Below are 26,971 nucleotides of genomic sequence, written 5' to 3' on the forward strand. Positions count from 1 at the left end.
TTGTACCAAGAAATCAAGCTATGACATGCTACGCTGCACTATGGTGTTTCAACCCAGAGCACTGTGATGCTACTCAGTCAGATCCTGTCATGTGCTGTGGTGTCACCAAGCAAGGTACTGTGATGTGCTATGATATCGCCAGGCCATGTCATGTGCCAGGCTGTAATGTTAGCAGGCCAGGCCATGTGCTGTGATGTCAGGAGACCAGACTGTGATGTCAGCAGGCCAGGCCATGTCATGTGCTGTGATGTCACCTGGTAAGGCTGTGAGGTCAACAGGCGGCTCTGTTCCGGACGTGGGTGGCTTTGTTTTTTATCCATGTCATTCTCCCACGAAGGAGCCTCCAGATACCGCAGCCGGTCCCGGGTCCCGTGAGGGGTCCGGACTAGTGCGTAGAAACAACGGGGCGCTGAGGCAGGAAATGGGGCCCGTAGTTCTAGGCCTTATCCCTCACGCGGGCGCGTGACCAACCACTGACAAATTTACAGAGCTGGCCAATCGCTGAGACTCTTACATCCAGCGGCTCTAGGCCGCTCGCTATCTGATCCTCCAGCGTTGCCGTAGCGAATTCTGCTAGCCGGCTGTGCTCTGATTGGCTAGTGGGAAAAACTGCTCGCCGCCGATTGGCTGCGCTGGCTGGCGGGGTCAGAGAGGGTGGGAAGGCCGCGATGCCGGGAGCAAAGCGGTGAGGCGGAGCTTCGTTCCTGGCCCCTGTGGGAGCGGCGGCGAAGCTGCAGCGAGCGCGGTAACGGACCCGCCTGTCGCCCCGCGGAGGGGCAGGGGCTGCCTCGGGGAGGCAGTGCGGGCAGCTGGGCTCGGACACCGTTAGCCCCCCGTTGGGGTGGGGGCTGTGCTCGGAGCTCTTGCTCCCGAGACTGTCCGGGGGTGGGAGCCACAAACCGCCGGGCCAGGGGGTGCGAGGGCCCGGGCTGTGCGCACAGGTACATCGGGACACCGTGCAAGCTACGCTCAGCTCTGCTCTGCTCTGCTCGCTCTTCATGAGGGTCCCCATCCCGCTAGCGTGTCCAAGGAAGAGCTGTAGGACAGGAGCCCGGAGTGGTCATAGAGGATCTGATCCTTGAATATGGACAGGCGGACCCCAGCGCCCAGCCTGGCTTTTGCTTCCCCAGTTAGCTTGTTTTGGCATCCGTCAGACCTGCAGGAGTGTTTCTGTTTGGTTTGTCTCATATGGCATCAGAGCGAACTCAGGCTGGAGATAATGCATCAATCGGAGTTAATTCAAAACCAGTGATTGTGGTTAGAAATATATTGTTTATGGCGACAGGTGTCGTCTTAATTTCTTCCTGAATTACTTTTCTGTGTAATGTAACTGAATTGAGTGATGCACCTTTACTGCCCTGCATTAGAAAGCATAACATAATCTTGATATGATCTGACTTGTGTTAACGTAAAAGCAATCAAGAAAGTATCAAAGCAAAACTGACGTCAAAGACAGTTTAATTATATGTCTTTATTATCTGAGTAGTACTTTATTTTCAAATCAGAGATGTTAAAGGCCTTTAGGTTATCTACTTAAAAACACTCCTGTCTGTAGTGGTGGGTTTGTGGGGGTTTTTTTAGGTGGAGGGATACTTTTGAATGTCCCAAAACAGAATGAGGTTTCTAGCATTTCCTTTAGGAGAACCAATTTCATAGTTTTATAGAAATATTTTGATACTCAGACTAATTTTGTACTTCTTTATTTAATGAGACACTGGGGAATGACTTAGGCCCCTAACTTTTACAAACCTTTTAAAGAACGTGATGATTATGGCTTATCTACAGTTAAAATGCTGCACCACTGTAGTGTTTCAGTGAAGACACTATTTGCATCAACCGGAGGGCTTGTTGACGGAGGTACTCGGCCTCCTTGAGAGGTGGTAACTAGGTTGACGGGAAAATTAATCCCTTGACCTAGTGCTGTCTACACCAGGGGTTAGGTTGGTTTAACCGTGTCACTCAGGACTGTGGATTTTTCACACCTCTAAGCGATGTAGTTATACCGACCTAATTTCCTACTGTAGATCAGGCCTTAGAGTTAAACGTTGCTTTCTAAAACAGATCTTGGCAGGACTGGCAGAAGTCTGTCCCACTTGATGTATGTCATATATGGGTACTTATATGCCAACGGAACAACTATCAAGAAACTAAACATCTTCAGTGTGTTCTAAACTTTAAAATCAGAGTAATATACAGATAGTATTTTACTATGCATATGTCAGAAAGCTGCTTTTCTAATTGGGGGAATTAAAATAAAACTGTAACAGTGTTACATAGGATCAGCTAACAAGAATGCCTTATATCAGCTAGTTTTGACACAAGATTACTCTAGAATCTAATGCAACTTCAAAAAATATGTCGATGTTTTTAAGCTTACTGTGACAGTTTTATGTTCTTGTTTAACTTATACAGAGACCCTAAAAATAAGACCATGTTGTGTCTTGCTCTTGGAAAACATGAAGTGCAGTATTTCAAGGGCATGAACAGGGGCATGTCTCCTCCTTTTTCTTTCCTCCTCCAGAGCAGTTTTTGAAAGGGTGTTTGGCCCTTCTGATTCATGGAGAGGCTCCTCTTGGAGTCCTATAGTTAAATTTCCTTGGTGTTAAATAATAATCTGTAGAATGACATTTTCTTATGGATGTAAACAAAACTACAATTGTTTCTTTTGTTCATTTCTGATTGCACGAAAAACTTGTGTTTCTATGTTGCTCTACATTAAATGATGCAAATGGATGGGAAGCTCTGGAGTTTGCAACATCACTTCATCTTTTCCAGTCAGCTAGTGAAGGACTGTGCTGGAGACTCTTGAATCCAGATCACTGTATGGTAGCACACTTGTTTCTTCATAAATTCAATTGTTTGTATTTTGTGGAAAAAAATTAATTTGGAAAAAGGTCCTTTGAACATTAAAATGTTTTGTTTTGTTTCACAGGGTAAATATTTATACAGAATGTCAGTGAACTCATTATTTGGGAATAAGAAGAGAAATAGCTCCATATTATATGGTGTGGATCAGGCACAGATTATGGCTTCATCTTCTGTTTATCGAGAATCCACTAGTCGAGGATGTATTGGGAACCACGGAGATGGCTTCCCCCCAAACAAGCGTTACAAAAGCTTTGAGTCAAAGTCCAAACAAACAGAAGATCCTTTTGGAGACAATGATGACTTCACAGCTGATGACTTGGAAGAAATAGATGTAATTGCTTCACAGGCTTTATCACAAGTTCTAGAGTCAAATACTCTTTCTAGAACAACACACATCCAGAGACCTGAAGAGAATGCCAGACCATCCATAACCCCAAACACCACCAATCAAAAGTCTTTGAATACTGAACAACAGAGTGTTGCCTCTAATGCAGAAAGAAATATGAAAGACCAGTTTGGTATGTGTAGTCTTGGAATATGGGAGTATAATTGGGGATGTGATTGCCTTGGTGTCTCCTTATTTTCCAGATCTGGGGTTTGACATGCTGAACTTGTTCTTCCTAGAAAAATGTCTAAAGTAATTTATCTTTTGAGTAGATTCTTAAATCTCAGCCCCGAAGTAAATTTCACTGTTGCTGAAATGTTCATTTAGGTTCTTGAAGCTATCTTGAGTTATCAGAATTAGTGGGGAAAATTGTTCTAATAGGGGAATCTTAATTCCTGGATAACTTAACTGTCAACATTTCAGAGTTGGTATGTACATCTAATGACACGTCTTAAAGAACTAGTTATAGAGCTTGGCAAATAGTATGACTGCATGTGATAAAATAGCATTAAGTAAGAAATACCCAGAAGCTGTGCTCCAAATAGGTATGATCATTTGGAAAGATCACATTTTGATATGATAGCACTATTTTTTGTGTGTGTGCAATGCTTTATCTAAGGAAAGTAAGCCAATTTAGCAAGCTTTAACTCAGTCTCACAATGGCTCTGAACCAGGTTCTACTGTACCCATTTTACAGATGGTTAAACTGAGGTACAATAAGGTGAAGTAGCTTGCTGAAGGACAACCATCAAGTGTGAGGCAGAAATGGAATTAGAAAGCAGGAGACCTGGCTTCCCAGACTTCAGTTCTAACCACTAGGCTACACATGTGATTGTGTAATATCTGTCAGACCCACAAGTGATTTTTAAATTCCCTTTTGGGAAGAAGGGAAGGTGACCTGTTTATAAATATCATGCAACAAACTTGAATCCTCTGAATGGATGGGATCTTCTACTCATTGTAAAGGTTGATCAATAACTTTTTCTGGCCAAAACAAACCTCAGTTGTTATCTGCACTACTGTTTATAACATTTTAAATTTAATGAGACTCTACTAGTGGTCTAAGCACTGGTTATGAAATACCTCACTTCCCTGAAACATCACTTTTTAAATCCTAGGAGGGTTTAAATCAGCGTTACATCTTTTCAGAGTGTGTACATTGAATTTTGTGTGACTTGATTGTATATTGAGTCTTTCAGATAAGACAGGAATATCCATGTTCCTGACTCTTCGGCCAGTATGTGAAAGGTCCTGTAGCATTTGTGTAAGTAGAAGTTTGCCCGTGCCCTGGCCAAAATGCTCCCTCTCTTCCCAATCTCCCCCCCCGAAAGCTGTACAGCATGCTGAATGTGGCTGTGTTTCATCGGTGCTATATGCATAGTTTACATAGCACCTTACAAACAAAAGAAAAATATCTCAGATATGAGTGTCTGCCAGTTGAGTCCTAGTAAGCTGTAATGGAAAAGAAATTTTTTTTAATTGTTAGGAATTTAGCCTTAACTGGTCAGTATCTGAATTTATAAAAGCTAAATAGATCCTTAACCCTGAAGCTTCTGCTTTGTGGGCAAAACTCTGTGCTGGTGGGTGGAGCTAGTCACAAGTTCAGAGCCCAGGTTTATGCCAGTTTAAGATTTGATGAGTGGGCACTGGAGACTACCTGGTGTTCTGAGCTCGTTGCTTATCTGTCATAACAATGTGTATGCTTAAAGGACACTTTCTGTTAAATTTGGCTTAAAATCTAAGTGGCGTGTGTGAGAATGGGGTAGGAGAAAAGAATCTTCTACAAACTTAAGACCAATAGAAATGATTGCATACATTAGAAATCCAGTAATATTTATAATCCAAACAAGTCGAAGTGGATAGGAACATAAAAGAAAAATAGAATCATTTTTTGTTTGTTTGTTTTTAAGTCAACTTTCATTGAGAACAAATTCAAAAAGTAAACAATCAAGATAAATATCAAAAAGTAAACTAGATGTTTAAATTCTTCTAATTTCATAGTTTCCAAAGCCAGAAGTGACCATTGTGATCATCTAGTCTGGGGTGGCCAAACTTTTTGGCCTGAGAGCCACATCTGGGTATAGAAATAGTATGGTGGGCCATGAATGCTCACAAAATGGGAGTTGGGGTGCGGGAGGAGGTGAGGGCTCTGGCTGGGGGTGTGGGCTCTGGGGTGGGGCCAGAAATGAGGAGTTCAGGGTACAGGAGGGGGCTCCATGCTGGGGCAGGGCAGGTGGCATGCAGGGAGGGTGAAGGCTCCAGCTGGGGTGCGGGCTCTGGGGTGGGGCTGAGGATGAGGGGTTTGAGGTGTAGGAGGATGCTCCGGGCTGGGACCGAGGGGTTCAGAGGGTGGGAGGGGGATCAGGGCGGGAGCAGGGGAATGGGGGGGTGAAGGCTCTGGCTGGGGGTGCAGGCTCTGGGGTGGGGCTGTAGATGAGGGGATTGGGGTTCAGGAGGGTGCTCTGAGCTGGGACCAAGGGGTTTGGAGGAGGGGAGGGGGATCAAGGCTGGGGCAGGGGTTGGGGCTTGCGGGGGGGGGAGGGGGTGGATCAGGGATGCAGGCTTCAGACGGTACTTACCTCAAGTGGCTCCTGGAAGAAGTGGCATAGCCCCGCTCCGGCTCCTATGCGGAGGCGTGGGCTAGTGGCTCTGCTGCGCGCTGCCCTGTCTGCAGGCACCGCCCCTGCAGCTCCAATTGGCCGTGATTCCCAGACAATGAGAGCTGTGGGGACAGTGTGTGGAGCGGATGCCCCTGACTGCCCCTATGCCTAGGAGCCAGAGGGGGACCATGCAGCTGCTTTCCAAAGTCGCGTGGAGCAGCCCTTGACCCTGCTCCGTGGCTTGAGTGCTGGAGCAGGGCAAGCCCCAGACCCCGCTCCCCAGTGGGAGCTTGAGGGCTGGATTAAAATGGCTGGAGGGCCAGATCTGGCCTGCCGGACATAGTTTGCCCATCCCTGATGTAGTCTGACCTCTTGTATATAACAAACCATAGAACTTCCCAAAATAATTTCTACAGCATATCTTTTAGAAGAATATGCAATTTTGATTTAAAAGTTCTTGGTGGTGGAGAATCAACCTGTGGCCAGTTATTTCAGTAGTCTGAGGTACTGCAAATAGGGTGGATTGATTTAAATCTCCAAGCTGAAAACCTCGATTTAAATAATTGATTTTAATAATCTTTTCCATTTGTACTTCAGTTATTTTCTAAAGAAAGGTGCATTCTTATTGGTTGGTATAACCATTAAAACATGTTGATTTACAACTAAGTAGTAGAGCCTTTACCCTAGATTTGATACATCTTTTTGCTACCTAGGAGGGTACACTATAATATACATTTATTTTAAGCAGTGACATACCTTAATATTTTCAGATTCTTCTTTATTAATTGTACATTTTAGTATGTTAGAAAATTAATGATACATTGCTTATTTAGCAGATAATTAACTTTTTGCTCATGATTTGTCAAGCTGCATTAGGATGGTAAATGGAATTTAATTAAACACACAAAACACATATACATTTAATTCTTATTTAAACCAAACAAGTCCTTAATACACTTCATAACCTGTATTTGTAAAGCTTGACCTTGAAAACTTCACGTTTTTCCCCCTGATTTTTTTTCTTTATGTAGAAAAAAGCACATTTGGACACAAATATTTGATAGAGGCTTCTGGATTCAGCCATTTTTTTTTAATTAAATGTTTTGAGATTGTAAGAAGTTTAGGCCTTAACATATTCTGTATTAAATTCAGATTTCATTTTAAACAGGCTTATTTTTTTTAAAGAAAATCTTATTTTGTTATTTAAATTATAATAAAAATCTTAAATTTTTAAAAAGTTGATTTTTATCCACCCTCATTACAAGTTGTTTGTTTGGCTGGGTTTTTGTGTTTGTTTTTTTGAGTAAATAAATTCTAATGGATTCGTTATAGTAAAGTTATTGTGGAAATTTTCTAACTTGGTGCCAAAATACTGTGTGTATATATAGGCTTGGCAGAATTTGACTTTTATTTGATTTTTATAATTTTCAGTGGATGACATTGATTATTTTAAAGTGTTTTTTCAATTTTTATCAATTTAAATTTTCACAGTTGTGGGAAACTACGGGGGTGAGGTCAGACAATTATTTAATGACTGTAGATGTTGACATTCAAAAAGTTAAAGCTTTATAACTATTAAAACACAAATTGCTAACATCACATTTCAAACTATACAAAGAAAATATGCTTAAATCAAGCTGAGTTCCCAAACAACATTTTTCCTGGTCTGTTAATTTTGATTGACAGAAGTATTTTTTCATTGTTTTGCAAGTATACAGTGAAATGGACATTTAGTTACATTTACCAATAAAAATATAATCCTTAGAAGCTAGAATATATGTGGCAAGATGTTGAAATGTTATCAGTAATAACTTGTTACATATTTCAAAGTGGAGTTGGTATCAGAATTCCCTCTTTTCACCAGGAAATGGCACTGAAGATACTCGAATTAAAGACACATTTGGATTTGAAGTACTGCAAATACAACATGAAGAAGTTAAGCAAAAGGTTAATTGCCTCTTTCTTTTTTTTTAATCTGCTGGTGTACCATTTATTATAGCAATTTTTGGTGGTGGTTTTAGTTGTGACCTTTGGATTAAGTCCAGTTTAAGGTATCTTTAATCACCTTGCTTATGATACCTGGATCTGCAAAAGGCCAGTCTGCTTAAAAAAACAAAACAGGTTACTCTTCAGGAAAACAACTCTAGGCCGAATTGTGATTTCTGTTGGTTTTGGGTGGATTGAATCCATAATATCAGTGGTATGCTCTGCTTACAGCTGAAAGAAATACAAGATGAAATCCTTGTTAAAAATGGAGAAATTAAAATTTTGCGGGACTCAATGCTGCAGATGGAATGCACTTTGGAGGAACAGAGAAGATCATACATGCTACTGGAAAAGGAAAAAGATCAGACACTAAGTGAAAAAGAAAAGGAGTTCTCCAAAAAGGTAGGGTGTGTGTGGGGTTTTTTTTTTTCTCTGTCATAGCTGTCTAACTCCTTATGTGGAAAAGCTCAATTGATTACTATTTTGCTTAAGTCACAATCATTACCTAATCAAGAGAAGGGCACTTAAAGCAAACTTTCCTCTAATTTTTTATCCAGCAAAGTTACATGTAGGAAAAAATAGGCTACCAGATTATGGTATAATTTCCTCATAGGGGATAGTGGTGGTGATCTTCTAACAAATTATAGGAGTGTTGCACAGGTGGCCTTTGGGAGAATCTGGAACGTTCAAACTTGAATTACAGCCCCATAACTGAAAACTTAAAAAGCATTGTGTATCTGTTTTTACAGCTAAACTCCCAACTTCCTGTATCTTCAGTTTTTCCCCCAAAGCACTGTGAAAGGTGGTTGTTGCTGCTGCTTACTCCACTACTCAGGTCCTCTAGTGCAATCCTCTCTTGAGTAGCAACTAACTTCTGTAACCATCATGATCGGTTTGCCTTATTGTACCAATGTTTGGTTGTGTTTTATGGTATCTGATTCTCAGCTGGGATAGCGTACAAGTGAACAGTGTGTTTGACTTAGGTTGCATTGAGTTAATTGTAGTTTTGGTATGGTAATATATGTAATGTGAGAAGGTTGGTGGTAGCTGAGCAAAAGGTGAATTATTAGCATAAACAAGTATCTCCACAGTGAAGCCCTTTTCTTTTGATATTGACTTGAAAGGGAAGGTTATCTTAAAGTAGCAGTTGAAACTTTATGATTAATTTGGAGGTACAGAATGCCTGTCATTTAATAGGTTTGCTCCTTGGTGACTACTTAGATTAAGAAGATGATTGGTGAGATGCACACACAGAGACATTAGTTTTATTTATAGCATGATCAAGATAAACAAAATCACAGAACTAGAAAAACAAGAATGACAACAGAATCCACATCATGTATACTCGTGAATCCGCAAATCTGTGGTTTCCCTTTAAAATAAGATTTAGCATTGAGGAGGTCACCAACCTGTTATCCCAAGGTCCTGCTGAGGGCTGGGTATGATTCCCTTTTTAGCCACCTATTCCTTACATCTACTTATTTCCAAAACCATATTTGATTAAGTCTTGTCTCTTTGTTTATATTTGCCATTCCTGCTATTCATTTTTGGGACAACTTTTGTAAGCGTTTGCACCGATAGAACGTTCTGTATGCAGTCCTGTTAAGGAAGCCTGGCTAAATAAAACCTTTGCTGTCTAGACAGTTTAACCATAAAATATATATAGTTAAATCTTCTGACCAAGGTTACTTACTAATGTAACTTGTATTAGGCCTAATGTGGCCTTATGCTAATTATTACTACTAGTAGGCCACAAGCTAAATACTAGGAGTCTGACACACTGCAAAATGTTTGTTTCTTTGTTTATTCCTGTCTGCATTATAGCATTAGTTTCATTTGCAGTAATTTAGCAAACATCTTAACTCTTTCTAAGATAGAAATGATTATTCCTGATCTGAGGTCAAGTCATGCATCCAAGGTCAACAAACTTATGCTATACCATCCCAATCATTGAAGGTTTTAAAGGATACATTAGTCAAACACTGTCAGGATGGTTTAAGTATACTTAATTCTGCCACACCACCGGGAGGAGGGAAGCAGGGGATGGAATGGACTGTTGTGGTTCCTGCCAGCCCTATTTCTATGATTATGTGTTTGTTACTCTTCCACTTTATATAGTGTTTAATGCAAAATTACTTGTATTCCTTTTTCAGTTACAGTCATTGCAGTCAGAGTTGCAGTTTAAAGATGCTGAAATGAATGAATTGAGAGCAAAACTTCAGAACTGTGAAAGAACTAAGCCTGTTACTCCGTCAGTTACAAATTCCAGGTACCAAATAGTTTTGAAAGACAGAAAATTCAAATGTGAATTATTTCACATATGGAGTTTCATTAAACATTGCAGACCAATTTCTCTAATGGCATAACTCCATTGGTGTCAGTGGACTTATGCTGGGAGAGAATCTGACCATGTCTCTCTTCATTTACAAATGCAAAGAGCAAAGGTTGTTGAAAATTGCAGTGCACTTATACATTGCAAAGTTGCTTCTAGCTAAAATGTGTCGTTTACTGTGAATTTTAAAGTGTTAGATTTATTGACATTTGTGTTTTCAGGTTTATTCAAAGCATAGTTTTGATACAGCTCTAAAATATTTATTATTCAGATTAAAAACTATTCAATTCTCCAGGGTCTTTTGTAAGATCAAAGAGAGCTCTTTCACTTAACACATGGAACATTTCTTTAATGTTTTGGGTTCAAACTCTTACTATAGTGATATTTGTAATTATTAAAGGTCTAGAAAACATGACTTATGAGGAAAGATTGAAAAAATTGGGTTTGGTTAGTCTGGAGAAGAGAAGACTGAGAGGGGACTTGATAACAGTTTTCAAGTACATAAAAGGTTGTTACAAGGAAGAAAAATTGTTCTTCTTAACCTCTGAGGATAGGACAAGAAGCAATGGGCTTAAATTGCAGCAAGGGAGGTTTAGGTTGGACATTAGGAAAAACTTCCTGTCAGGGTGGTTAAGCACTGGAATAAATTGCCTAGGGAGGCTGTGGAATCTCCACCATTGGAGATTTTTAAGAGCAGGTTAGACAAACACCTGTCAGAAATGGTCTAGATAATACTTAGTCCTGCCATGAGTTCAGGAGACTGGAACAGATGATCTCTCAAGGTCCCTTCCAGTCCTATGATTCTGTGTTGCAAAAGTTCACCTAACATGGTGCCTTTGTCCTCCATTAGCCTGGGAGGATGTGTCTCTTTTTTGCTCTGGCCCCCACCAGTCCCAGAACGGTGGGATTTTAAAGTTCCTTGTGCCTTGTTTGTTTTTAAATTGAGAGCTGGACCAGGACCCACATGTTTTACCTCTTGGAGTTGCTTGAAGGGGGTTATTCTAACTTTAATCTTGTAGTACACTACATGCTTGTACAGCCATAACTGGTGAGACAGTGGATCCATAACAGGAAGTTGTAGAGCACAGAAGACAAGACACTCGCCTGTGAATTCTTCCATTGTGCCTGTCATAACAGATTTTTTTTTCCTGTTGACCTGTGATAAGCTGACCTCTTCCCCAACAAAATTAGTTTGACTTTCAGCCAGCCTCTGCATCTTGCATTGCCCCAAAAGCTATATGTATTTTGAGCTGGATCATGCCCTAGCTAGTTAAGTAATTCAAGTGTAAATAACATACACTAACAATACTGTAAATACAGGTGGAAACATAGTATGTTCTTGTATTTTGTGAAATAAGTTGTTTTATGATTTCACAGACTGTTAGCAAACACTTCAAAATGTGCAATTTTGTCTTTGAGTAAATTAGTACATAATGCAATACCTTTGGCACATCAGAATTTATAGAAACTGATGTGTACTAAAAAAATGTGATGCTTCTTAAATTAGCACAACACAAGTAGTCCTTTATCCAAGCATTTGATTTAATCTTTTAGCCCTAGGAAGAGTCCCTCCAGAATTGCAAAATTGGAAGCATGTTCTCTTCAGACTGGAAAAAGATCTTTTCCTACAAAAGAGACTTTCAGCGCTGACATGTCCCTTAAAGTATCCTGTTCTGCAGCAAATTTGCCTTCTGAGACTTCTTTGAACAAGGAGGGTAAGGTATTGGTTTTTATAGTATCCAAAAAGGAGCTAGATGTAAAGCTTTGGGTTTCACTGTTGCTTGTATTCCTCTTGTACTGTATGTCTGAACAGTTTGTATGGCCTTCCTTCACTTACCACAGTAACATACTCTGGCTTTCCACTCAAATTCTCTTCTCCTTTGCAGCTAGTTGTATTAACTCCCTCTGGCTGAAATTTGCTTTAGCCCTCATGTACAGTCTCAGGAGCATGTATATTGCTCTCAATCAACTATGAAACTTCTGTTAGCACTAGTGGGAGCTTTAGATTGAAAGGCATGGATTTAAATGTGCATGTTGCAAAAAAGCTTGCTGTGCTGTCTTAGTAGTTTTTAGCTTTTTTTAAAAAAAAACAACCGCACACGTTTTCTGTTTCTTGCCAAAAACCAAGTTCTTTCTTCTTGAATAATTACCTTATTTAACATCTCTTTCTGGATTTTTGGATTAGTACCTCTTGTCATTTAATAGCCTAATATTTCTTTTCCTTTCAAAAAGGAAGGGATGTACGTATTCTATGTGTTTACTCTTAATGAAGGATTTGGAAGACTGTTTACACAGTTATTACTTTTGCACGGATTCAATACCATTAATAAAATTGTTCCAGTGTCCAGCAACTGAAAGAGTACATGACTATTGGAGAACCCTACTTTGAGAGATCTGACTGCAAGATTCTCTCAATGAAGTAATTACTCATTAGATTCTTTGTAAGAGTTAGGGGGTCCAGGATCAGGTCCATACACCCAAACAGCAATTAAAATTTCATCTCTTCTAGAAGGTTGGCAATATGGCAAAAGTCTGCCAAAAGGGTGTAATAGTTCATCTATCTCTCAAAAATAAATATTTTTAAAATGGTGTGGATAAGTAAAGAATACTTTTAAAAGACAATTCGAAGCTGGGAAAACAAAGAACTAAATACAGTGGTGTAAAGTGAAGTAATGCACATGTGGCAGAGTCACAGATTAATGCTAGGAAACAATAAAGCTCAGACATCTGCTCAGATCTCAAATGGCCAAACGATCAACTAACCATTATAGGAACAACTATACTGAATCAGAGCAGTTGTCCATCTAGTCTAGTATCCTGTCATAAACAATGGGCAATACTGGCTGCTTTAGAAGAAAAGTGCAAGAAACCTCACAATAGCTGTGAAGTATAAATACTTACACATCCATTTCAAAACACTGGATTTTTAGCAATTACTGTTACAACACTCAATATTCTTGTTATCTATATAAATGGCTTTTTTAAAAAATATATATAATTTATTTAATCTGGATTAGGTTTTGGTCTTAATTGTAACTTTGGGCAAGGAGTTCCAGGGGTGTAATTGATTACATAGTAAAGCACTTTGACATCCTCAAATGGAAAGAACTATAAAAATGTTAAGTATTGTTGAGGACTGCATGGTCACTCTGAAAATCTAAGTTCACTTCTATTCTCACTCCTTGACAACTAATGTAGACTAATTCCCCCCCCCTCCGCCCCCCCCGGCCAAAATCACTGTGGAATGGTAATGTTGAACTAGCCTATGACTAAACTGTAGAGCAGTGGTTCCCAAACTGGGGTTAGCGAAATGTTACAGGAGGTTCTCGGGGAAAAAATTACCTAATGGTGGACAGAGCTGTTCCTTGCGACCCTGGGCAGCACGGGGCCAGCAGCCTGGAGCCCCTAGACTTCCAAGAGCTAAGCAGATCAAAGCAAACATATCTGTCATCCTGAGATTTAAACTTCAGGACTCCTTATAAGAAATGGAAAGGGAGGTGGATATTTTTTTTGCTGTTTTTAAAATTAAATAGGCTGCTAGTATTGTTTTTAAAATTATTATGAAGAACAAGTTTAAGCTTTGTTGTAACGTGAGTTGTTTGCCTAGACTGCTCAAGACCTGAATGCTTGTGTAGGAGGAACTATTTGATTTGGCTTCTTAAATACTTTCATGCTGTTTCACATCTGATGCTCCTTGATGAAACATAGGAGCCTTGTCTTATAACAGGCTTATTCAAAGTGATACACACTACGAAAGTGACATCTTGGAAGGGCGTTGCTGTTTTCATAACCTAATAAAAATACTGTAATGATTAATAATAATAAATAGTAGTGTGTAATAAGCATGTCATAAAAACAAATTTTATATTTCCAAGATCACTGCTTTTATAATTTATACTCAGGTAAAGGAGAAAATCCCAGGAAATATTCATTTTAAGAGGCGGGGGGTTCACGAGACTTGACATTTTAGTGAAAGGGGTTCGTAGGTTGTTAAAGTTTGGGAACCACTGCTGTAGAACAAAGGCACACTTTTTCTGTTGACTTTCTCACTGTCTAATGCAGAGGGATGAATTAAGGTTGCCACATCTGCATTAACTCTTGAGACTTTGTTTGAAATAACTGAGTTAAGGCAAAGTAATGTAATCCATAATCACACTTTTTTTCTCCAGGTACTTACTAGCTATATCACAACTGTCATCTGATTGAATATGCATGCTGATTAAATATAGTTACAAATGTATAAGGAGCTGGTTTTACTACTTGCATCACTGTACCCTTTTTGTTTCAGACAGTAAGACCCCCTGTCCTGAAATCGAACTTGTGAAGCAAGAAGTGATGGAGAAAAATGTGTCTTACAGTTTTGTTCAAAGACAAAACACCCAAGGTAACTCCATCTTCTTAATTCAGAAATTAGATGGCACCAGAGCTAGAAGTTGTCTAAGGACCACTGGGTATGCTTCTATTAAGTAACATTATTATGTAGTGTACAAAGTACAATATTATTGTTCAGGAAGGTGGTTATGGAATAATGCTTTCATTACTAGGACTGGGATCTTAATCTAGAACTTGTAGGAAGATATTGTTATCCTATATTGCTATAACCTTTCTCAAAAAAAACATTTACTTTGGCATCAGTGAAAAGATATGGGTTGAAGAATTTCTGTGGTGTAATTATATGGCCACCTCTTTCTTTCTTTGACTCCAAATCAATTGATGTTATGATTGCTTTTTACTGTAAAAAGATGTAGAAGAGACGAAAGCATAGTTTGTGTTTTTAAATATAAGTACATGCAATAAGAGTATAGCAGCATCTCCAAGACTTCAACACTAGGAAACTACCAGTACACTATTTTATTCTGAGGTCAGAGTGGCATTATATCTGTTAACACCTAGTTTGGCTCTTGGATACAGTCCTGGGTGCCAAATAAGTAACTAGATAGAGTAGGTGTGTTACTAGGCCTTTGGATAAGGCATTTTACTAAATTGAGATGTGATAGAAACGTTTCCGTAGATTCCCTGTGGTGATGACTATTGACATAAAAATGTAATTCATGTTTGGAGATCTGTTTCCCTAATTAAGGTGAAAAAAATATTCTAGATAAATCTTAAATTCACATTTTTTGTTAGGTGTACCACAAATACTGTGAAGTCTGTTGGAGTTTAGATTCCTTGTTTCAGTGAGAGTCTTCTAGTTTCACATTCCAATGGATAGAAAAGAACATCCTAAGACATTTATATATCTTTGCAGGTTCTGTCTTACTAAATGCACTGATGAAACAGCCTATTGCCCCTGGGTCATTACTAGGACTCTGTCATCTTCTTAGCAGTAACTCTGAAGTGCTACTTGGGTCTGTCTTGCAGCCTAACTTTTTCAACACGTAAGTTTTTAACTGTAAAAGGCTGATAATGGTAATAATAAATTGTACTCTTTACAGGGAGTACATTTACAGTACAATTTAAGTTTATTTAAATATGAATATGGGACAAAAACCTACGTGCAGCATGGCTTACGAGATTGTTTTGCTCATTTCTGTTTGCCTAACTGCTTTTTATAGATCGATCTCTTTTCACTTGATGTCTCATCAAAATAATTTATCCTATGCTTAATTATTCTGGTAAACAATCCTGTGTGTTACTCTTGTTAAAAGTGTCTTGCCAAACATGTTTGCTCACAATCTCTAGATCTTGCTGATATTTGGGGTTTTTTGTACCTTGCAAATGTTTTCTTTGATGTAATTATTCAGAGGTCTCTTAATACATATAAAATTGAGTCACCATAAGTCTTGTCAAATTATGCTTCTAATCAATATTGCTTATAAGGGTGGAAATTTATCTAAGAGCCTTCTTTGCACTGCAACTGTCAAAGCAGTTATATACGTTCTAAAATGTTAATACTATAACTAGATGCCATATAAGTACTTAATGACCTAGACATTTTCAACTTTAAAGGATCTACAGTAATTCTTTGATATGTATTATATCTCTGGATCTGAAAAGACTGATCATTTTAGATCCAGTTGTATTTTGGGGGCATATCTTGAATATTTTTTCTTCACTTTTTTTGGTTTTTCATCACTCTGACTTTTTTAATTGTATAGAAATCAATTTCTCCTGTACTTAGATTAGCTTCTAAAGTATCTTAATCTTGGATATCTTGCTCTAAAAGTACTACTGCTTTGTCTTTTTCCAGATATAGTATTTCAAGCCAAGTTGTCTTCAATACCATAGCCCTAACTATTTACATAAGTAAAGGCTGTGCAACTGATTTCTATGAGCCGCCATTGTTGTTGCTTCCCCCCAGCCTCTCCATTGTTCGTTCTTACCTACTACATTTCCTGTGACCAGTTTTCTCTCCATTGCATCAGGTTGCCTACAATACCATAATTCTGCCTCTTAGATTGTTTGGAAAATATATGTTGTTTGTGTTTGTTTAGCCCTTCACTTATGGCCTCTACATATTACAAGACCTTTCTTCCCAGAAATCGTGCTGGATTCCTCAAAATCAGTTTGGGCTTTTATGTCTTTTTAAAACCTTTGATCACTTGGTGACTTTCCCTATAACTAAAGCTAATGTAGTCTCATCACTAAATGTCTCATTTGTTCCAGGCAGCAAGAGCCTCTTAAACAATTGCACTGTGATGCTTATCTTCAGTTATTCACTCAACTCTCCTGTAGCAGATGAGCTGTTGCTTCTCTCATTTATTTACTTCTATTGAAATGGTAACTGGTGGTGGTTTGTGTGTGCATTTACGTAAAATTAGGTAAAGGCATTAAGCATATATAGCTCATAAAAGGTTGCTGAGGATTATAGCTCGGATGGATGAAAACCACATGACTCCAATCGTATTAATGCTATGATGTGTACCTAGAGGGAAGACTAGGGTTCTTCATGCACAAGCCTAGTATCAGTGCTCCATTTGTGCTGTTCCTTATGGCCAAAAAGCAAAAACCTGGTAAAAATCCATGTTATCTTATATCGCAGATTCTTTTTCTGACTGGTCACCACTTCCTCAATAAATAAAACTTTTCCAGGAGTGCTTTCTTACTCCTTGTGCAATGAATTTGTATAATAGTCCAAATTTCCTCCTCTTCCTTTTAAGAAATTATTTCCATGTTACACTCATTATTGCAGAGCTTTTTTTTAAGGCTCGTCAGTTTTTGTACAATTGAAGTACTCCAGCAGCTGAAAGCATGTAAATGCTTGTAAGGAATTTCAGATTTCATAGTATGTTAGTATCCATTGCATTGTCCACCACCTGATCATTCTGAAGAGAGGGCATGACAGTGTCATAGTACTTGTATGCATCATCATCTGGTCAGGACAAACTTGGGACAGGAAGTACTGTAGATTTAAAAGTACAAAAATGACTTTCTAAGGTGTATTTTACACTTTAGCAAAACTGTGTGTGTGCAATAATGAAAATGACTAGGTGGTTACATATGTTACCATATATGCTAAAACCAGGAGACACCTGCATAGAGTTTAAATGTAAATTGTTCCTCTGCCAAAGACAATGGAAATAAATGAGCAATGCAGCCATTTAGTTTTACTGAGTTTCATCAGCAATCCTGCTAAATAGTTTATCTAATGAACATTTACCAAATGTACAATAGAGAGAATTATATATAAAATAAAAAAATGTACATGCTAATTCCCCACATAATCAGTGGGGGGGAAAATGTCTCAAAGTCCCATTGTCAATGTCAACAGATTAAGGATGCAAGTGATAAAACAGTAATAGTAGATTTTTTTTAAATGCCTAAAGTGGTAAGGGATCTTTCAGAATATTTTGTCTGTTTTGCAATTTAAATAAAACAGACTTGCATTTATTCACCATGTAGCTGACTGAGACAATGAAAAAATGGCCTTCCAGCAGCAATTCTACTGGAAGGACTAAAGGTAAGGTCAACTGTCAAATTATGCTGCTTGCATGGTAGGGAAGGGTGCTCTAGTAGAGCATTCTTTCTCTCACACGTGCATAAAACAGTGACTTAACTGTCTTTATTTTGAAATTGGACATTTTAACACAATTCATTTTTCATATTACATACAGAACATGAGTAGCCAAAGGATATACATGGTCATTTTGCTGTCTTTAGTACATTGCATGTATTGAACTATTTCATTTTGTTTTTTACTAGAGGATCTACAGGAATATCCAGCATCAGGACAACTTATTCTCAGGATGGAACTCCTTCTTCTCTTGCTGCTTTAAGAGAAGCTCAAAAACTTGCAATAACGGGATTGAACTTGATTGCTATGGATGAAGGATCATCCAAGGGAGACCTGGCAGAAAGTGAGAGAGGACTGTTCCTTCTTAAACGCTTTAAGATCCCAGGTGCAGTGCATCTTCTACCTCTAGTGGAATACCATATCAGTGCATACTGTCAAGCTCTGCAGTTGTCAGCAAAGTCAAGAAACAGTCCTGAAAATCAATCAGTTAGTTCTTCTAGAACTAACTCAAGTATAATATCAAGTACCGAGGATTTTAGATCTACTCTGCAAGAGACTACAATTACATCTCTAGGTGTTCTTTATTACTTGGTATATTACAGCTGGGATGTTGTTTATACATTACTATCTTCTGAAGTGAAAAGTGTGTCTGAGATGGAGAAGAACATGGTGTGCAATCATCAATCTGATCATAAAAAAGAAAATTCCAGACCACAAGGCCGAACTGTAGAACCACAAGATGCTGCTAATAATGACCAATCCCAACATTCTTTGTTCAAAAAATTACTTCAGCTGTTAGCTTTGTCTTCCACAGCAACAGGTTCCCACACTGACAGTATCATGAATCAAAGCCTAAAGGTTTTGGTGAAACTAGCTGAGAATTCAACAGTTGAGTTACTAATAAGGTAAAAGACAGCTTAAGAATGTTTTAAAAATTTATTCCATGCCTTTTGTTTTACATTCCCAAACAATTCCTATTTTCCTCTTCAAAACTGTGATTCACACAGATTACAGCAAAATGTGTTACGTATGTGAGAGGATTACAGATTCCTCTCTGCAGCTACGTCTAATAGCAACTGAGGATCACACCAGTGCCTCCGTTACTCATGAACATGATAGGTGCCCACAAGCAGTAAAACTGAACTGATTCTGCTAAGCTTACACTTCACAGCTGCTGTTGCCCCAGGGGGAAATTATCCCATTTGTCACTGGCAAGTGAAAATTTTTCAAGCCTCTGTCATAATCATAATGCCCCTAAACGTGTTCCATTGTATGATCAGAGTCACTGGTAAGTATGTACAGAACGCAGATATCTTGCTATGTGATTTGTGAACAAAATCCCACTTAATAAATGTAGTAAACCTCTAAAAGACCTTTGGACCTGCAAGTGATTGTATGCATAACTGTAGGTTCAGTTTTAGAGGGTGGATTAGAGGCCCCTTTGAAAATGTACCTGACTGAGTGGGTGTATTTACTTTTAATGTTTTTCTTTTTTCTGACAAATAGCTTTTCTCCCAAACGTGAGGAATAGCTGCATAGCAGACCTGTGTTTTGTCTGGCTAGAGCAGTGCTGGGTAACCTGAAGCCCGTGGGCTGCAGGTTGCCCACCATTGGGCTAGAGTCTCATGTCCACATTAGTCTTTAAAATCCTGAGTAAAATGATTTGATTTGCTTCCTAAAGTCATTGTGTTTCCAATTCCTAACTCTGATTTCCTTTTAAAAGTTTTTGGCACTTGCTAACTAGCCAGATGCTGCTTCGCTGTGTGTGTCCTGAGACCCCTTTGTCTGCTGTCCATCTGACTGTGCGGCTGTTGGCCATGCTTATTCATCACCAGAAGCTAGCTGCTCAACTTTGTTGTCATTCAGGTAAGAGAGAAATTACTAATCATCATTCTTAAACATCCTATTTATGAAGCTTAGTTGAAAATGTTAGTATTTTTATAGGTGTGAATTATGGGTGTTATGCACAAGTTTTGTGCCAGTTATTAACTCAGGAAAGCAAACTTTGCAGTATTACCTGAGGACTTGCCAGCTGATGCTAGTTTTCAACAATCTGAAATTTTAATAACCACGTGGATTTCTCTTGGCTATTTTCCAGGCCTACTTTCAAGATGTTAAAAGTTTAATATGGAAAAGTGCTACTGAGAAGTAAAAATCAATTTCCCTCTAATTGGTACCTGACCTTAAATTACACTGTTGGTCTCTGGGACTCTAGACACATCACACATATCAAGTAGAAGGTCTTTTTCTAAGAGTCTACCTGATAGTGGGATTCTGAATAGCAGTTCCCCAAAGCCACATAAATTAACTATTGAAAACTACAACAGACATACATGGTCTAATGCGGAATGTACTGAAGTAGTATTTCTTATGTAATGCTTAGTAAAGGTAGTTGTATCAGAATGGATTGATTTAAATGACTGGTTTTAATCATGATTAGAACCAAGCAGGAAACCTTGGTTTAAATCAATTTTTAATTGTGTTTTTGCATTGATATATTTATTTTTCCCAAAGAAAAGTTGATTCTCATTGATTGGTAACCATTAAAACATACTGATTTGCAACTAAATATAGCCTTTATGATAAATTAGGCGTTTTTTTCCTAACTAGGAGGTTGCACTATACCGATACCCATTTATTTAAGCAATTACGTAGATTAACTTAAATCTACTCAGATTCTTAATTTTTCCATCTTTTATTATGTTAGAAAATTGGTGAATGATACATTTTCTTATTTACAAGATGGCTGCTATTTTATTTCCAATTTTGATCAAGATCTATTTGGATGGAAGTTCAAATTCAACTAAAAATGCAAAAACATTTAAATTTAATTAAAATTATCTTTAATATGCTGGATACATAAGAAAAATGTTTAAATGATTTATTAAACAAAGAAATTATTATCTGTAGTTAATTGAACTGATTGTTTCTTGTCTCCATGGCCTTCAAGATATTAGAACTAGTAGATCTCATCCTCACACACCTAGTTTATATTCATGGATTGGAAGAGGGAAAACAAGCTTTCCTGCTTTTTCAACTCCTAGTCGATTTTCTTAACTTTGAATGATCTAGTCATTGCACTGAACTAGTTTAATAAACTGAAATGAAGAAAATATTCTCTCTGCACCTGCAGAAGAGGCTACTGCTATCAAAAGCTGATTTAGCACTTCAACAAACTCTGATTCCAGGTGCTTAGCCAGTAACTTTCACCAGTTTAGTGGCTTGACTTTCTTTAAAATTCAGCCGCAAACATGTACTGCTTAACACCATGTTTATATTTAATTTAAATTATTGTACTAGAATAATAAGCTTGTGTTAGCAGATTGTCAATTTAAAATTTAATATTACATTTAAAAAAATAAACCTTGCATTTAATATAAATTTAAAAAATTGATTTTAAATGTCAAAAATTCCAATTTTTTTTAATTGTAGATTTTTATCTGCCCTTTAGTCTAGCTTTGGACTAGAATTCATGGAACTGCTGGCTTGGTTAGCAATTTGTAATGGATTAGCTAAAAAGGCAACAGACAAATAACACACATCCTTGGCTTGACTCAAAATGAAGCTGGCCCTTAAAAACCCACATCTTAGAAAAGGGAGATTGAACCTTTCTTTTAATATTATAAAAAGGAGAAAGGTATCATTTTACCAATAAATTGGCCGTTGGTCAGTCTAGAAACTGAGTGACAATATATCCAAATTAAACACGCCATCTCCCTTTGGGTTGACCCCTACGCATACACTGCCCCAGGCCACCCAGACTGCTTTCATTTTTTCAAATATTACCCAGAAAAAAGTAAACACAATTGGGGGTGGTGTGGGGAGGATGGAAGTAGGCCAGTTATTCTCTGCTAACCAATGGAAGCAGGTTTAACTAATGCTCTGAAGTGCTTCTTAGTCCTCCAGTTAGATTAATCCATCAGAAAATTATAAAGGATGCAGGAATTGAATCCATGTCCCAGCCCACAAGTCTGCAGGAGAAAAGATTTGTATCAACAAACAAACTACTTAATAGAAGAATTAATGAAATTTGTTAAATATAATTTCAGAAAGCTGCCTCCTTCTTGCACTGTACATGTATATTACTTCAAGACCAGATAAATCTGCATCTGAAATGCTTTGGCTTCAGCTGGAACAAGAGGTAAACAGACTTTCTTTTCACACATGCTTGCTTGTTGTTTCCTGATGGAGAAAGTGTCCAGTACTGCCTAAGAGTCAGCCTCGTAGCTGATTTAGTTGTGACATTGAAGTTATCTGCCCTTGTATTAAGAAACTAAATTTTTGTTTTCAGGCAGAGCTATTTGAAACTTTTAATTAAGCTGTAACTATTTTTACAGCTGTACTCAGTCATGTTCTTGTTGACCTATTAGTGTGAGTAGGAAAGTTTTTTAAAACAGCTGTATGCATTCAGGAACTTTATTCTGCTAGAGAAATGAGTTTCATAGTGATCTGTAACTGCTTCAGAAAATACTTGGCTTTTCCTCCATGTGTGTCAATGACAGATTTTTTTTTTCTATTCTGTTTAAATTCTTATAGAATGTTATTCACTGTGGTATGAGTGCAGATTATTGGAGTGTAACCTTACATTTTATTATGCAATTATATATAATAGAATCAGTCTGTGCCAGACAAACAGTTCCCCGTACAGAAAAGTGAAAAACAAACTTGTTTATAATAGTACAAGTATTAATATGGCAAAGCTGGCCTCTGATTTGTTGCTGTAGCACTTGCTGTATTGACGTACAGTAATGGCTTGGTCTGTAGGCTACTGTCCCTCATTCCTTTAGCATTGTAAATTCTTGGCATTTCTTTGAGATAAAACAGTTAACTTTGAGCCCTGTTCTTAAACTTCAGCATGTCCTTACTTATTTTTTGATTGTACTGCTGTCAATGTAGCTTTAACATTAAATTTCAAGGCAGCTGGCATTTGGGTTTTGTGCACTGTGAAGATAGAATATATTCTGTTTTACCACTACTTACAAACATTGGCACCCTTTCTCTGCAGTGTTGGAGAGGTTTTGCTTGCTAGTCAGAAGGAGGATCAAAATGTAAAGTAGCATTGGAAAACTGTTTATTAGATTTGTATAAAAAAAATCTACACAACATTAGTTATAAAAAAAAAAAAAAAACACCTCAGGAATCTTTGAAACTAGTAATGAAATGCCATTCCCATTTTATTTGCAGCATAATCATGTTTTGCTTACTCTCCAGAATCTTAGTTCTCAGTGTAATGCAATCTGCATGTTTTTATATTAGACTGTTAGATTCCTGACTAAGTGTGTGCGCTGCTCCAGTCCATCAATTTTACTACTTGGTACAGATTGCCAGTGCAGCCTCGAGGTATGTAACTAGAGCTGACAAGTTCCACTTAACATTGTTATAGTAACAACATACATTGTGATTTAGGAGTGTTTAAAAGATACCTTCTAATATGAAGCTTGAATTTCTCTGCTACACTGTGTCCTGAAACTTGGACACTTCCTATGACTGACTCCAGTAAAAGTCCTAAGAAAATAATAGAAAAACAAAATGTTTTCTAATATGTAAATCTCCTATATGACTCTTTTTCTTCTGCAGGTAGTCAAGGCGCTTATTATAATGTTGCATAGACAATGGGTGAAGGTTAGAAGATCTGAGAGCAACTTGAGTGTGTATAGAGAACGAATTGTTCAGTTTTTACGGGACACGGTTTTGCTCTTGCATAGTCTATCTCAAAAAGATAAACTGTTTCATGAACACTGCCTGGAAGTTCTCCATCAATATGATGAAGCCATGCCTGGTGTCAGAGCCATCCTCAAAAAAACTCTAAATTTGAAGGCCTCTGAAGGTAAGGTCCTGGCAGAAACTAAACCCATTCTTACTATCTTACCGTTCTCAAGAGCAACTTTTCATGGTTTTTATTGCTGCTTGAATTTGGGATAGGGTTTAGTAAGAAGATCCAATTATTTGCCTTCCTGCAGAAGGCCGCCTATGACTCCAGCGTGTTTTACTAGCCTTACATAAACCTCTGTGTTCAAAGGTAGATGTAGTTCTTAATGAATCTGTCCCTCGGCAGGCACCAAATAATGAATTCTATTTAAATTTTGAAGTTACATCTTGTAACTGATGCTGACATTGGTTGCCTCCCATGTTAGGATCTAGAAATCCAAGAGCTAATAGTTATGCTACAATATTGAAATTTGCTGCTGGATCTCAGTGCCTGCTTCATCAATTTCACGTTCTTCTCTTCAGGATTGCTTTCTTGCACTTACAACCGCAGAGCATCCAGGCTTTCCTGAAGCCAATATTGTCTCTTCTGCCATTGCTGAACAGTTGTCTGCATATTCCTGTTCCTTCATATCCATTCTTACCAAATGAGAAGTGCTCATTTTCACTAGGTTACATAGTGGAAATGCTGAAGTTCTTTCTACATTTCCATGTAACACAATATGTTGTTTCTCTGCTGCTAGGGTAGTGGCTTTTTGAAGGTGTAACTGTTTTATTTTAGTAAACTATGAAAATTAACCCTAAAATACTGGAGATACTATATAAATAGGTAGTATTTTCAACAGGTAACTAACATTTGGAAACACTCAGCTAAATTTAAGGGGCTCTTTAGAGTGGTTCTTGCCTCAGGTTGAGTTTCAGAATGTTTTTGTGAAGTGAAAGTTCATAGAACGAACACTCTCTCTCTAAGAGAATACTTCACTTGATCAAACTTTATGAACTCTGTCAGGATAGCAGTCTTTTAAAGGGTATTCTTGATGTGGGGCTGGAGTGGGAGGAGGGGACTTCTGGAGCAGAGTATTGTTGTTTCCTTGAATATGTAATGCTCATATTTGTGTTCTTAACAATATTAATTTTGGTTATGTTTAAATATATTAACTGAGGAAACTGATTGTTTAAAATTATTTCTGATATTCTGTTTCAGAGTTGGCTTTGGATGAGTTGTATCCTCCTGAGCCAGAAGTAGATGATCAAGAAATGGACTGCAGCTAGTAATTCAGCAATAATCCACCCCCCTCTGAATTTTTGTTACTTAGCATTGTTGCCGATATACATGTGAAATTTAACTTGTGTGAAATATAACCTGTGTGTGGTAAACTCTTAAATTAATGGTGTGCTAAAGTCACTTAAGTGAAGTGTGGCTCATTTTACTTAATTGCCAGCTAAATTTAGCATTATAAAATATTTTGATATCAAAAAATTTTTGATACTAAAAAGAGAATTAAACTTAATTTTATTTTATTATGTATTTTTGCAGTTTGAAAATACTTATAAGTGACATGGAACTAAACTTGGCACAAACATGCTGTGAATGAAGTCAACACTTTCCAGTTAACTGTAATTAAGTCTTTATGGTGTTGAATGTACTGAGTCCCAAGATCACTGTAACTTTTTAACACACAACATTTTTGTAAAAGTGTGTTTTTTCTCATATTTTTATTTAGTGTTTTGTCTAAATTACTCCATTTTGGGTTTGACAGACTTCAAGAATTTGCTCATTCTGATATTGGTAGATGACTTTATTACTCTGATTTTTAAAATATATGTATTGCATTTACATAGTTGACACCATTTTTCAAGGCAAAAGTTATTAAAACCTACTCTGCCCCTGCAACTATGACTAATAGTCATCAATGTTTCTGAATTTCATAACGGGCAAAATCTAGGAAAGAGGGCAGCGATGAAGGCCTTTATTTAAAATGGCAAGGTGAAACCAGTGAATCTCAAACCTTTTAAAAAAAAAAAAAAAAAAAAAAAGCAGTATGTCATCGTGTTTGAGGGTGCAAATATGAGGCAGTAGATTTAAGAAAGATCCTTCTTTCCTACTTTGCAGAAGAATGATTTCTCCAATGGATTCATTGTATGTCCATTGCTTCTTTTTCAATATTTGATACTACCTGCAGCAGTAAGTGTGTGTTAAGTCTTCATCCTATGATCTAGCAACACTTAGTGGGGCAATGGAACATTGTTTAACTTTTTGTATGTGCTGAAGCCATTCAATGGCTATAATCAGTACAAATCCACTGTACCTTTACTGGGCAAGGGTTTATGCTATTGTGGTAGCATCACCTGCGCCAAACATGCTTTAAAGATGAGATTTGATACAGCTTTTATTCTGTATATTTCCTAGAGCTAGAATATATTTGTTTAATTTAAACTGTGTGGAATAAGGTGTTTTTTGTAACTCAAAATAGTTACAAATGTTTTTCAGAAGTTTTAAATAAGAGATTCTACAAGCCTGGAGCTTAGAAAATGAAATAAATGCATCTCTTCCCCCTGAAGAATTACAGTTAAATTACCAGTCCTTTTTAACATGCACAGAACTGAAAGGGTATTCAAGGCTAAATCAGTGGTGGTGTGTATCTAACAACGTAAGGTCAAACATAATGGCTTACCTCTGTTGTAATGTGATGTCAGTAATGCCGCATCTTCTCAATTCCAAAAATGCAGGGAATATTCTAGGTAGCAACAGACATAACGCTGTTGATTTTTGTGGAGATGAAAGTGGGAAAAGCCTGCTTCATGTGGAAAACTAGGTCCCTTTACCTGCCTGGGGCAAGTGCTAAAGCTAGAGCAATCTCTTTGCTGCCTCTGTACAATACAGGCAGCCATTTCACTTGGTTGGGGTGGGAAATGTATTCCTAGCCTGGTCTCTAACAGACAGAAGGTGGCCTTTATATCGTGGCTGGTGGAAAAGAGGGAAAGCACTGTGAGGGGAAGTGGGTACCCAGAGGGAGAGGAAAGAAGAGTGGAAGTGGGGGAAGGAACAAGGGGGCAAAGTAAAGAACTGAGGAAGCAGTACTAGGGGAGCTAGGCTTATGGTTCGAATGAAGTTGACTTACCTATGGCAGTTGCAAACC

The 26,971-nt window shown here is 37.9% G+C and overlaps 1 protein-coding gene across 6 annotated transcripts; it reads left to right on the plus strand.

The window, feature by feature from the left end:
• Positions 1 to 26,374, plus strand: LOC123374080 (ATR interacting protein). 6 transcript variants are annotated; one of them, XM_045023535.1, is made up of 14 exons: positions 1 to 114; positions 2,933 to 3,386; positions 7,718 to 7,800; positions 8,071 to 8,241; positions 9,993 to 10,108; positions 11,726 to 11,886; positions 14,460 to 14,555; positions 15,420 to 15,549; positions 18,314 to 19,030; positions 19,849 to 19,991; positions 22,175 to 22,266; positions 23,382 to 23,465; positions 23,703 to 23,952; positions 25,036 to 26,374. In XM_045023535.1, the coding sequence occupies exons 1-14, from the start codon at positions 67 to 69 to the stop codon at positions 25,101 to 25,103; spliced, it is 2,613 nt and encodes an 870-aa protein (XP_044879470.1). In that variant the 5' UTR covers positions 1 to 66; the 3' UTR covers positions 25,104 to 26,374. The 6 variants fall into 6 exon arrangements, with proteins under 6 accessions (XP_044879470.1, XP_044879471.1, XP_044879473.1 ...); XM_045023536.1 differs by lacking the exon at positions 1 to 114 and adding an exon at positions 639 to 745 and having other exon boundaries at positions 25,036 to 26,373; XM_045023538.1 differs by lacking the exon at positions 1 to 114 and adding an exon at positions 671 to 685 and having other exon boundaries at positions 25,036 to 26,373.
• The last annotated feature ends 597 nt before the right edge of the window (positions 26,375 to 26,971 follow it).

Source organism: Mauremys mutica, chromosome 7 (genome assembly GCF_020497125.1).
Source record: "Mauremys mutica isolate MM-2020 ecotype Southern chromosome 7, ASM2049712v1, whole genome shotgun sequence".
In the NCBI taxonomy this organism is placed as follows: domain Eukaryota; kingdom Metazoa; phylum Chordata; order Testudines; family Geoemydidae; genus Mauremys; species Mauremys mutica.